The sequence below is a fragment of the Notothenia coriiceps genome, unplaced genomic scaffold (assembly GCF_000735185.1).
Source record: "Notothenia coriiceps isolate Sejong01 unplaced genomic scaffold, NC01 NC01_scaffold00024043, whole genome shotgun sequence".
Classification (NCBI taxonomy): domain Eukaryota; kingdom Metazoa; phylum Chordata; class Actinopteri; order Perciformes; family Nototheniidae; genus Notothenia; species Notothenia coriiceps.
In genome coordinates this window covers 55,379-68,971 of record NW_011356744.1, presented here as the reverse complement: position 1 = coordinate 68,971, position 13,593 = coordinate 55,379, and the positions used below count along the sequence as shown (strand labels likewise).

The following is a 13,593-nucleotide window of genomic DNA, read 5'->3' as shown; positions in this document are numbered from 1 at the left end:
CGAGCTATTTTCCAAAACCCTATGGAAAAAATGCATTGCTTTTTGAGGAAGGAACCGGAAGTGCCAAAAATGCTAACTTACTTCCGGGTTTTACGACGCGTCACTGCGGTTCTCTATACGACAGTTTAATGGTGGAGGTATACACACATATTGATAGATATCTTGTAATGCAGCAATATTAATAGAGACACATCAGATATAATAGTAAAACACTGAAAGGGAACATTTTATTGCACCAGGAGCTATCTTGGGACTTTTACTGCGACAACGTTGACTTGCCTGTGAATAAAAAAAGAAACCATAGTGTTGGTGATCTACAGTGTTGTCATTCTTCTTTGAACAGCAAGACTGCTAACATCCTATTTTAACAATCTCACTCCCTGTAATTGACTTAATTAATAGATAGTTTAGCTTCTCACCATCATTTGCTGTGGCCCATTGATGTTAACGATCGTAACTGAAAGGCTGCCTGCCAACCGTAAACATTCAGCCACGTGACTTGCAAACTCTCTCTCGTTGTTTTACACAACACGGATCCTTTCTAGCCATAACCGACCAGCAGGGGCGCCGAACCATGCGCCGAACAGGCAACCGTCTCCTTAATCACTTCCGCTTTTAAAACAAAATGGGTGGCGCCAAAGCTTGACAACAGAGCGGCTGTTTGCAGCCTTCAACGGACACTCTGCGTCCAAATAAACAAATGAAATCTCTGCTGTGTTTAAATGTCATGCCCATGAGTTGGTTTCTGACATAAGCGACACTGTAAAGAGGAGTTTGGATAACTGAGTCCCGTGAAAGTTATACAAATGTCATCATGTCGAAGACAGACCAACTTCTTATCGTTGTGTCCATCCTTGAAGGTAAGAACACAGTTATCTTCTTAAGTAACAATTTACAATATCAATTACCAGTGTAAGACAATAGTAAATGTGTGTTACTGTATACAACTTACTATTAATAATAATACAATATGTAGCATGTCCAACCTTAAGCATTGTCTCTGCTGTTTCGGTAAAAGCTAGAGACTGTCATTTCTGTCGAAGCACCACATTCGGACCATTCATTACAGTAAAAGAAAAAAAAAAACAGCCTAAAATCCAATCACTTACATATGATTTTAAAGTAAGTATCTTATGGTTTCGTGCCTACAAAACAGAACGTTTAAATACATCACCTTGGAGTTTGAGACACTAGGAGGGAATTTTTTTTACTTTTTTCTGACATGTTAAAGACCAAACGATTAGTCAAATACATTGCTAGTTAGTTGGAGTCTTAAACCTTTTATTTCAAATATCCCAGTAGGGAAAGAGAAGCAACAATAATTTAGAGTGGATTGACTTGAGTATACTTTTTTCTGTAGATCTTTTTACGCATCTATTTGTCAAATAGGCTTTCAAAAGTAGAAACTCACTTAGGCTAAACCCTGAAGACTTATTCAATCAGGGTTGGGAGCTGTGCTTCATAAATGTATTACAATACATTTACTATTTATTTACCTGTAACAAATGTAATCAGTAATATAGTCTAAGTATGACAATATAAAAGTGATCTAACCTGACAACTTTCTATCCCTTTTGTGTAACCTCAATATCAAATGCATCCCAGAAAAATGATATTATACAAATGCTTTGCCAAAGTGGCTGCTTACCAGATAATGCTGCGAGCCATCTCCGGAACCTTTATGACACCGAGTCATGACTGGTCATAATACATACAAAAATCCAACTTTATTGTTTTAAGTGGCAAAATAAATCTAAAATTTAAATTCAGTCTGTTGATATGCCTCAAGTCTCAAGTAACACATTCCTAAGAGTTATTGTTAATGATAATTTGAGTTGGAGAGAAAATGTTGACTGGGGGAGTAGAACAATTCATAAATCAACTAGTATAATAAGGAGAGTGACTCATTTTGTCACTCAAACAGTCTTCTTAGTCTTTTGTCAAATGCATCCATACCTTTCATATATAGTAGTAGTATGGGGAAGATATTCCCCAAATTCTCTCCATAAAATGGTGTCCCTCCAGAAACACTTCGGATTGCAACAAAGTCCCATATCTCCTCTGCTCCTTTATTTAACAGTCCTCAGATTTTTACAGTTTGTGACATCAACGTTTATCAAATTTATGTTTGTATTTACAAAATATACTCAGGAAAAGGGATCATCCCTCTGCACTTCAGTACATACATACTTCAGAAAATGTCACAGTTTCATTTGTATGCAACACGCCACTCATCAAATCTCCACCCCCCTAAGTGTCTCATCTCAATTCACCATCCGTTTTAGGGAAAGATCTGGAACTCCAACCATAACAAATAGCTGTTGTCTAGCTGTTAGCAGTGTACAGGAGACACAGTAAAGTATGTATAAACTATAAAGAAAGTTAATATGTATTTTCCTACTCAGGTCGCCAATTCCCGAAGAGTCCCCGTCTCAGTCTGGTGGTGCAGGCGAGCTTCGATGGCGAGCAGCTGGCCACAGACCCGTCCGAGCACAGCGAGCAGCCGCACTTCAGCACGGAGCTCGCCTGGGAGCTCGACCGCAGGACACTGCACCAGCACAGGTCTCACCTACCTACATGCTCGTTTACATTTTCACAACAACCATTTCTACCACACTCAACTGATTTTTCAATTGGGTGGCTGTGGCTCAGGGCGGAAAATAGGCTTCACTATCCAACAATTATCTCAGGGTCAGCATGAGGAAGTGTCATTGGGCAAGTTGCTTCAGATTGCTTCCAAATTGTATGGTATGGAAGTGTATTTCAGGTGGTTTGGATACAAGTGTCAGTTAAATGACATGCACTGTAATGTCATGTTTGTTTTTACTAAGCTGATCAAATCATTCAACTATTGACATAGATTTATGTTTTGGCGTCAGCAGACTTTAAAGATGTTTCAGATTGAGAGTGACAAAAGGTTATCGACTCAATGATTATTTTCATAATCAATGAATCTTCATTTTCCTTTTACTTTGTTAATTGATTGGTCTATACACCAATGTATATCACACTCCGTCCTACAGTTGTTTTAGGACAAGCTAAAGGAGAACATTCTTGTTACATTAGTTTGGAAAATAACCTAAATGATCAATCGATTATCAAAAACATGCGAAATAATTTCTTGTTGTTTGATTAATTGATGAATCTACTGATTGTACCAACTTTGATTGCCTGCTGTTTATTTATATGGTAAAATCACTGTTGCTAGAGGCTACAAATCCTACACGAAAATAATAATTTCACTGTATATTCTAATAATTACCATACAATTGATAATAATAATAATAATAATAATAGTCACCATTCAAAACAAAGTGCTAGTTAGTAGAACAAGATAATAAAGGGAGATGATCCCAAAAAGCAAGACATAAAATAGGATAAACAGCTGATCACAAATAAATACTATCAGTTAGCAAAAAAGACACAAAATAAAATGACGTTTTCATGTTTTGAAGTGATTGTAAACCTGTTAACCTTCTCTCTCCCTCTCTTGAGTTTGATATTGTAAAGATGCATAAACCCCAAACTGTGTAATGAAGCCTCTTCTGTCCCGCAGACTGCAGAGAACTCCCATCAAGCTCCAGTGTTTTGCTATTGACGCTGTCAGTAAGAAGAAAGAGAGCGTGGGCTACATCGTGCTGGACCTCCGCTCTGTACAGGAGGTCAAACAGGTGAACCTCTTCTCCTTCTCTCTTTGGGACATGTCACTCTCAGTGATGAAAGTCAAAATAAAGTAAACGTTTTGTTCTGTCAGGACCCTCGCTGGTATCCGTTGCTGAGCAGCAAATACACCAAACAGAGACCCGCCCTCTTCCTCAGCATGGCGCTGGAGAGCGACACCAAGCCCTCCGATCCCTCTCCTGATAGGTTCAAAGCCAAGAAAGCCCCGCCCCGACAAGGTCAGCTGTTCTGTTACATACAGCACTTCTCCCCTAATTCAGAGTGCTTTAGCTGAATATCCAAATTGATAACAATTGATTGTTCCATTGTTTTGGGGAGTCTGGCCAAGCTGGTTTGAATTGGGAATCAGCTGAACCAAGCTGTCTGTGTGTCTGTGTGTCTGTCTGTGTGTCTGTCTGACCTGTCTGTGTGTCTGTGTGTCTGTGTCTGTCTGTGTGTCTGTCTGTCTGTGTGTCTGTCTGTGTGTCTGTCTGACCTGTCTGTGTGTCTGTCTGACCTGTCTGTGTGTCTGTCTGTCTGTCTGTGTGTCTGTGTGTCTGTCTGTGTGTCTGTCTGTGTGTGTGTCTGTCTGTCTGTGTGTCTGTCTGTGTGTGTGTCTGTCTGTGTGTGTGTCTGTCTGTGTGTCTGTCTGTCTGTCTGTGTGTGTGTGTCTGTGTGTGTGTGTCTGTCTGTCTGTCTGTCTGTCTGTCTGTCTGTCTGTCTGTCTGTCTGTCTGTCTGTGTGTCTGTCTGTCTGTCTGTCTGTCTGTCTGTCTGTCTGTCTGTCTGTCTGTCTGTCTGTCTGTCTGTCTGTCTGTGTGTGTGTCGTCTGTGTGTCTGTCTGTCTGTCTGTGTGTGTGTGTCTGTGTGTGTGTGTCTTGTGTGTGTGTGTGTGTGTGTGTGGTGTGTGTGTGTGTGTGTGTGTGTGTCTGTCTGTCTGTCTGTCTGTCTGTGTGTCTGTGTGTCTGTCTGTGTGTCTGTCTGTGTGTGTGTCTGTCTGTGTGTGTGTCTGTCTGTGTGTCTGTCTGTCTGTCTGTGTGTGTGTGTCTGTGTGTGTGTGTCTGTCTGTGTGTGTGTCTGTCTGTGTGTGTGTCTGTCTGTGTGTCTGTCTGTCTGTCTGTGTGTGTGTGTCTGTGTGTGTGTGTCTGTCTGTCTGTCTGTCTGTCTGTCTGTCTGTGTGTCTGTCTGTGTGTGTGTCTGTCTGTGTGTGTGTCTGTCTGTGTGTCTGTCTGTCTGTCTGTGTGTGTGTGTCTGTCTGTCTGTCTGTCTGTCTGTCTGTCTGTCTGTCTGTCTGTCTGTCTGTCTGTCTGTCTGTCTGTCTGTCTGTCTGTCTGTCTGTCTGTCTGTCTGTGTGTGTGTGTCTGTGTGTCTGTCTGTCTGTCAGTATATAGTTGGCCAACAAACACTGTCTCTGGAAACATACCTAAAATGTAATCAGCTGATGTTACTAATGTGATCATATTATTTATAAGATTGCAGATCTGCTGTAAGCTAGCTAACGTGGTCATTTCAAATAAACTGACAAAACCCTTACAATAATGAAACGGACTAACTCAGCATCGTTTTTGAAACTGCAGTGCTTTTGCTTCTAAAGCAAGTGTTGTGGGCCGTTTAGAACTGTCAGCAATGTACTTTAGTGCTACTAAAACCTTTCAAACGAACGTAGATAGTAAGGTAGATAGATTTATAGTTTATTGATCCCAATTTGAGAAATTCTTTCCTTTTTGAAGCTAACAATATTTCACTTTGGAAATAGTCTTTGTAGTGAATGTGCTGTTAATGCTGCAACTTGGTGCTTTCTCTTTAAACTCTCCCATGGTTCATGGTCACTGTGACCTTGCGACACACATGATTGGAGATATGCTAATTAAGACCATTTTACATCATAGGATAAAATAATGAACTTAGGATATTCTCCAGGCATGGATGAAAGTGTAATTTGATTGTTTGGTGGAGACATGCAGCCTTGAGGCTGTCATTCTAGTTTTCCTCGTCCTTCCTTGTGAATCATTTGCTGCTCTGCTCTGGTAGGTTCTCCTGCAGTAACTGCCATGCTGCCAGACAAGCTGGAGGCTACACTGATCCAAGACCAGGGCTACCATCAGGTGGGACCTGCAGATCACTGCGGTGACATGTTTGTCCTGTCCGTCACCGTGGCTTTTGCTACCAAACTAGAACAAGTAAGGACAGCGCTTTGATCCCTGACCTCTGAGCTGTGATACTATTGTCAGTTTAGGCAAAATGAGGTTAAGTTCCCGCAGGACAACAAATCCAGATAATGTAATCACAGAAAATAGAGAAGCACTCCTTTTTGTGCCGGAAACTCCTGCTTGTTTTCGCTCTAACTTCTCTTTTCATGTATAAGAATAAAGTAAGCTGCCTGCTGTTCTGTCTCTACTGTAGTATGTTGTAGCTTTTTGTGAACGTTAATGGTCTGCAAAGGCAAACATCCCTGCGTTCCCTCCAGAGCGAGTTTCTCTGCCACACACTCCCCCCTTGCTGAGACACCTCCATTGGACTCCTTTGTTTACTTCAGTAATATAGTGACATCATGTAACACTATGTAACACTTGCTATTGGCTAGTGCTCCAACACATTGTGCATGAAATACTAAGGGGAAGTACATCTCTAAGCGTTTGACCAATCCCAACAGAGCAAGCCTGCCAACCAATCAGAGCTAATCCTAACCTATCCTTAACAACACGTTTCTTTTATATAATGTGTTGAAATTCACAGATTGATGATATTTTGAAAACGAAAGAACATCTCGGGTGGTAAATGTTGTCTAAACATTATTGTTTTAACTTTTCACCACTGACAGTCTGTCCTCCGTTGTGTCATGAAAGACTCTGAAGACACAGACTCCAAATTAGACCTCTTTAGTCAAGAAACCAAACACTTTGGACCTTCACCAGTGGGCACTTTACTGATGTATTTTATGTCTTAAAACTAAACGTGAAAATCTATTAAGCTAGTGTAAACCACAGATCTTTTTTCAGGCACCTTACCAAAAACACGAAGGAACCAGACGTTGCAAAAAGCTAACCCATTTCTGGCTTTTAGGACTCATTCCTACACCCCTTTATCCCATAGTTTGAACCAACAAACACACTGCATGTGCTTTCTTGTTGTTTCCCACAGTTGATCCCCAGCACTCTGAAGCTGTCAGCAGAGGGATCGGGGTTCTTCTTCTACTACTCTTTACTGGGGAACGACATCACCAGCGAGCCCTTCCACAACCTGCTTAGCCCTGACTTCGAGCCGGAGCGCGCCTCTGTGCGCATCCGCAGCAGCAAACAGATCCTGCAGACCTTCCTGTCTCAGCAACCCCCTTTACAAGTGAATTATGTCCAATATATCAGAGTTTTAAAGAGGAGATATTATGCTAATTTCCATGTTCATATTTGTATTTTTTGCCTCTACTCTGTGACAAGTTTAAATGTTAAACCTTTAACACACTGCAGGAAAGGGACAACCCCAAAAAGCAGAATAGGGCCCCTATACAAGAATCTATTAAACCTCTATTAAACAATCAGGGTCCCGGGCCCTTGGCTGTCGATGCAGCGTAGGTGATGGAGGAGGTAAGATGATCTCCCTTCTGTTCCTGGCCATGTTTCATCATAAGTTCCTGTCTCCCCAGGTGTACCTGTGCTGTGGAAACCACTCCCTGGGCAGCACAGACGTCTCTCTCTCTGCTCTCGTGGCTGTGTCTGTGGATCTGCAGAACAAGGCAGCGACGGTGGAGGGAGCGTTTATCCTCCAGCCTCCTAAACGCACCAAACAGGCGCTGCCGGCTCTGTCCCCCGACTTGCAGCCCACTGTGGGGGTGGCTGTGACCCTGAGGAGGGAGGATGTCACACCACAGGTACACAAACTCATGCCATGTGGACTCACAGCAGGTATTCCAAGTGTTTTAAATGAAAGAAAAAGTGAATTAATAAGGTCATTTAGTTTGACAAATCCCAATAGAGTGGTGAAGGAATGAGTCCTTAAACCAGGAAGTGACCAGGAACATTTGAAGAGATCTCAGAACGACTAAACAACAGCACCCTGATTATTAACCCCCTTTAGCTTAGTGATGGTGAGGAGAAGTCATGTGACAGTAATGTCATTTGTTTGTGGCCAAACATTAGCTTTGACGAAGTGTGTGTGAACGTGTGAAGAAGAGTATCTGTACCTGTATATGGTGAATTTGTCTCAATGTTCCTCAACAGTCTTTTTGATTGAGTCATTTATAGTTTGGGGTGTTTTTACACCACTACATTACAAGTACTTGAATGCAGAGCAACCTCTATATAGTAATTGTTTTCCCTTTTTACACACAAAGTAACTGTGTGTAATCGGGTTAAAGAGATAATGAATTTGACTTTTTTTGATTGTTGCAATCTACTCAACTATCAGACCCAGTGACATTCTTTGTTTAACTTTTAAACCCTACAGGAGTCTTTTATTGCAGAAACAAAATACCTTTTTTAAGAAACACTCGTATTGGCTAGCCTTCCAACACATTAGTAAAGAGTCTTTAAAGTGAGAATCTTTTCATATTTGTCAGTGCAGAAGGCTTTACTCTTCATCATATTTACTTCTCTCTTTCCTCCAGTCTTTAGGGAATAAAGAAAGAAGTGGACCTCCGACCCACTCCATCCCTCCTCCCTTTCTTCCTCCTGCTGCACAAAGGAGACCTCGAAGCTCCTCTCCAGTCCACAACCCTCCTGCCTCTCCTCCTCCTCCTCAAAATCCTTCTCTTCCTCCACCGTCCTCTCATACAGAGAGCGAAGCAGAGAGTCTTCTGGAGGAGCTTCAACGCGGCAAAGAGCAGGCGGGACAGCTGGAAGGTAAGACTGTAAATACCACTGAAGAAGTCACATCAAAGAATAATTTTGTAGCGACGATCACAGCTACAATTTAGCCACTGGGTAGGTCTGTCTGACAAGCTGTATCCCTAAAAGAGAGCCAGAGGTCGTGAGTTTCAAGATTCAACGGCTTCATTGTCATATGCACAACAGCTACAGTGTCATTTTGGCAATGGAAATCTTATCTACCAGACATAAATAACACATACAACAATCAAAATAGTGCAAGAAGAAGCAGAAATACAAATAATAACAGCATACTTTCTATTAATTGTATAAAGTCAAAATAATATCCATAGCCTACATGAAGCAAAAATAAACAATTGTGTATCAGGGGTTCACGATGAATCTAAATGAAATCATGATCGTAATATGGGTTAGGGCAATATTCAAATAGCAGGAGAGGCAATATTTGGGGGGGGGCGGCAGTAGCTCAGTCTGTAGGGAATGGTCGGGGAACCAGTGAACAGAGCCTTGGTGTTGGGATCAGGGGGTCACAGGTTCAAACCCCACTGCAGTCAGCATGTCGTTGTGTCCCTGAGACACTTCACCCCAAACTGCTCCTGTGGGGATTGTCCACAGTATTGAGTGAAGAATGCATCAACATGTTGACTGGAGGAGCTGGGGATCGAACCAGCAGCCTTCTGATTGGTGGATGACCGTCTACTTCCTGAGCCCTCGTGTATTTGTTTTACTTTTTCTCTTATAAAATGATATACACATTGATAGAAAGAGATTAAAATGAAAGCACGTGTTTTTGTATTTTCATATGCACAAAGCTACAGTGTAGAAATGGCAATGAAATTCTTCTGATCTGAGNCAGAGCCTTGGTGTTGGGATCAGGGGGTCACAGGTTCAAACCCCACTGCAGTCAGCATGTCGTTGTGTCCCTGAGACACTTCACCCCAAATTGCTCCTGTGGTGATTGCCCACAGTATTGAGTATGTAAGTCGCTTTGGATAAAAGCGAATGACATGTAATGTAATGGAACCGAAGGGTCGTCGGTTAAAGTCCCGATAGAAGCAAAAAGACAGAGTGTGTTCTTGTAGCTGGAGAGGTGCCAGTTCGCCTCCTGGGCACTGCTGAGGTGTCCTTGAGCAAGGTGTGTGTAATTGTAAAATAACATGAGTGAAAATACTGAATTCTTCCTCAAGGATTAATAATAATAATTCCGTATTTTATTTCTTTATTTCAGGAATTTAACTTAAAACAAGTTCAAAATACTGTTGACTTAAAAACGAGGGAAGCTGAAGACCTAAAATTCGAACTATTTCCGGGTTTTAGGAGTCATTCCTGCAACACTCTGTAGTCCAAACCCATCCCTTGCCCCAACAAGTAACATTGAATTTGTTCATGTTTCCAGCGGCATATTTGGAGGTTCAAGCTGGAGCTACAGCAGAAGGTGGAGCTTCATCCGTCAGCGTCTCTGCTCCCAAAGTGTCCATCCCCCCCTCCGCCCATCACTACTGCTTCTCTCTGGACCTCCGCAGCCTGGGACACCTGAGCCTCACACACCCCATTGCTGTCACACTCAGGTGAAAGACTTCATCCTAATCTCAGCTGTCTCCAGAGAACCTATTTGGTATGATAACAGGTCACTTGTAAAACCTTGAGATTGATCCCTTTTTGGACGTTTTTCTTTGTTTTGGAAATAATTGCTTTCTTTGTATTATATGTTTGCCTTTTTGAATAACATTGGACGTTTTCGTTTAACTGAATATTCAGCTGCATTAAGAAGACGTTTTTTGAGTTGGACAAATCTTGTGGGCCATGAAATGTAGATATATCCATTTAAAATGTGTATTGGTGTTTTTATGTTGTGTTGCAGGTACTCATATCAGTTCTTCGGCAGTGCTGCTCCCATCATGACCAACCCTCCTGTGGAGCTGCAGAGGAACATGGAGGCGTCTCTGCCTCAGTCTTACTGCGCCTTCGACTTTGCCGCTCTGCCACAACAACTGCAGGACACCTTCCTCAGGTACCAGAATCGTACAAACATATTTTCCTTTCCATACTTAATGCTTAAATTGTGTAAATACAGTATATGCATGCAAAGCGCTGACCTGTTGATAGGGTGAGGACTGAGAAAGATAAGACTTCTCTTCTGCTTTTAGATCCAAACAACAATGACAACTTTATTTTGACTCAGTTTTTTGGTACAGATTTGTCTTTTATCTGATTTCTTTTAATCTGCTCAGCAGTTAGGATAAATACAGCTTTATATTATTTGAGGGAAATGGTTTTGCAGCAGATGCAAAGTAGGAACGAGTGCAAATAAAAAAAGTGAAGGTGCAAAAAGCAAATGTACATTATGCCAGAAATGTAATCAGGTCGACATTTACATATACACATTCCAAAAAGTAAAAAAATAATACTACAAATAACATAATTGTTCCGCTATTACATTTGATTAAATTCTATTTTCAAACATATTTTCCACTATATTTTTATTATTGCACTAATTAATTTCTTATGTGTTGGATTCTCAGTTTTCTTGTCTTTATTACATTACACGTTAACATTGTGTTGGGAGCCGCTCCGCTTTCGGCATTGAATGTAACACATGTCTTTTTCAGATCACTTACCTTCTAAGTATTGATACAAAATGATTATTTAAATAGTTATTTTAGGTACCAAATCGCAAAAGTGTTTTAGGAACTTGTTCTGGGATCAGCAGGCACGGCACAATCATTAACTTAACATCTTACTGGCTTACAACAAAACTTGTCATTTATGTAATAAGCAGCTTCATTTGAAGACTGAAAGAGAAAAACTAATATTTAAAAAGAAAATTGACTAAAGCTACAAAAATATTATCTTTTTGTCTGCAAAATTACGTTGGTCGAGCAGATGGTGCTGTAAGACTGAGTTTTGTCTCTGAATGTTAGCATAAGGTATCTGAACTCATCGTGTGTTGTAGGGTTCCTCTGGTGGTGGAGGTTTGGCACAGAGACTCCACCAGCAGGGACCAGCTGATAGGACGAGCCTCCATCCAGCTGTCCCACCTGCTGAGCTCGGAGAGGAGCAGACTGCGGGCGTCTTCCGGAGAGCAGAGCTGGAGACAGACTCACCAGGACTGCATCCCTGTGGTCGCGGCACAGCGGTAGGAAGCAGCATTGACTGACACACTGATCACTTGGTGCACGCTCACTAATGTTAAACAACTTTTTCTTTCTTTCAGTCCCGGGGAGAAGGTGGCAGAGTTGAGCTACGTGGCAACTCTGGAGGACCTGGGACTGGTTAAAGCCAGAGAGGTCATCGTGTCCGACTCTTCACAGGTGGGAACGATGTGAGGTAGATTTGTTACAATGTGTGAACAAATCAACAACCACTTTGTGAATGTGTAATCTGTAAATGTAAAACGACTTCCACAAATGCAACAAAAACAAACTAATTCCAGACATAAAAAAGCAAGTTGTGAATAATGTACGGCGGCCACGACGCATTACACAACGGTCCAAAACACGTACCCTATGAGAAACGCGCTGCCGTTAAAAAAATGATGCAAATAAAAACACAAATGTGCCAAAACAAATGCAAATTAAGAAACATCTTCGTCAACTTGACGAAACATGCGCAGCATTTGCTAAAAACACTGCAAAAAAAACAAAAAACTGAAAGAGGCTCAAAACACCTTGACTCAAGATGGTTGTTATTGTTTTTCTCTTAGTTACAAAGTTCTTTCACATAAAACAGAACACCATTAGAAATAGACCAACAGAAAAGAAAATAACAAAATGAACTAAACAATGATATAACACATGAGATAAAACAAATAAAACAAAAATAAAATCACATTAAAGCAATTCTAAAAAAGTGAGCCTGAGTTATGTAACCTTGCAGCAGAGTTTGGGGTATTTACAGGGGTAAGTACAGTCATCTACTCTAGTGTTAATGGATGCATGGATGACGCTTTCAAGATGATCTTAAATCTCTTCTAGAGAATACTGAATCGTGTAATCCAATACATCTAACCTAATAATATTGAGATGAACTTTAACGAATAGTTACATTCATCTCTCACACTGTCAATTCAAACGTGGACATTTTCACTTTTGTAAAGTTAGAAATAATGGATGAGTGAGAATGAGTCCTTGTATTGGATTACGGTAACAGGTGCACTTCATAAAGTGACCTCTGACTGCAGCCGCCCTTAATGTGAAGTTCTGTGATGGATCTGTTATAAATCCTCCTCTGTCATCAGGACCAACATGCAGTCCCCAAACAGCCGCCCTCCCACCCTGCTGCTCCAAACCACACTGTCCCCCCACTGGGCCCCCTGGCCCCCAGAGACACCCTGGAGTACCGCACGGCCCTGGAGCTGGAGCTGTGGAAGGAGGAGCAGGAGGATCTGTTCGATGATCAGGTACACGCAAGACTGAAAGGAACCGTGAAAAGGCCGGATATAAAAGAGTACAATTATTAGATACAATATAAAAATAACATTAGGTTAACACAAAGATGTTGCTAGCAAGTGCTAAGTAAATATACTTAGTTAACAGTAAAACCTTGAGTCTATTTTACTTCAGTATTTTTATTTGATGCTACTTATTAGGTTATGATGATAACTCAACTACAACCATCTGACGGCACCTACTTTCTGAGCTAAATACTGCTGATAGGCTGATCACACTTTCATACTTTAGTAAGGTTTTGATGGCAGGACTTCTTTTAGCCGAGTATTTGAACAGTGTGATATAAGTACCCTGTTGTGTTTGTTTCAGTTGAGGAAGAAGGAGCTGAGCCACATGCAGGCTTTGGCAGAGGAGTGGAGGAGGAGAGACCGAGAGAGAGAGGCTCTAGTCAAGAAGAAGGTGAAGCACACACACACACACACACACACACACACACACACACACACACACACACACACACACACACACACACACACACACACACACACACACTACTCACACTCTACTACACACGACACACACACACACACACACGACACACGACGACGACACACACACACACTACTACACGTACTACTACGTACACGACACTAGTACTACAACGGTACGTAACTAACACCACACACACACACACACACACACACACACACACACACACACACACAC

The 13,593-nt window shown here is 41.5% G+C and overlaps 1 protein-coding gene across 3 annotated transcripts in view; it reads left to right on the top strand.

The window, feature by feature from the left end:
• Nucleotides 1-625: 625 nt before the first annotated feature.
• The window catches only part of cep120 (centrosomal protein 120), a 67,973-nt gene continuing 55,005 nt past the window's right edge, over nucleotides 626-13,593 (top strand). For all 3 annotated transcript variants that reach the window (XR_799393.1, XM_010782017.1, XM_010782016.1), the window contains exons 1-14: nucleotides 626-860; nucleotides 2,406-2,562; nucleotides 3,557-3,671; nucleotides 3,755-3,899; nucleotides 5,691-5,839; nucleotides 6,801-6,998; nucleotides 7,300-7,524; nucleotides 8,260-8,494; nucleotides 9,876-10,047; nucleotides 10,341-10,490; nucleotides 11,433-11,615; nucleotides 11,694-11,790; nucleotides 12,717-12,878; nucleotides 13,237-13,326. Coding sequence is in view for 2 of the 3 variants with exons in the window: in XM_010782017.1 (XP_010780319.1) it covers nucleotides 815-860; nucleotides 2,406-2,562; nucleotides 3,557-3,671; nucleotides 3,755-3,899; nucleotides 5,691-5,839; nucleotides 6,801-6,998; nucleotides 7,300-7,524; nucleotides 8,260-8,494; nucleotides 9,876-10,047; nucleotides 10,341-10,490; nucleotides 11,433-11,615; nucleotides 11,694-11,790; nucleotides 12,717-12,878; nucleotides 13,237-13,326 (2,124 nt within the window). In the remaining variant the exon portion in view is untranslated. The remainder of the gene's footprint in view (nucleotides 861-2,405; nucleotides 2,563-3,556; nucleotides 3,672-3,754; nucleotides 3,900-5,690; nucleotides 5,840-6,800; nucleotides 6,999-7,299; nucleotides 7,525-8,259; nucleotides 8,495-9,875; nucleotides 10,048-10,340; nucleotides 10,491-11,432; nucleotides 11,616-11,693; nucleotides 11,791-12,716; nucleotides 12,879-13,236; nucleotides 13,327-13,593) is intronic.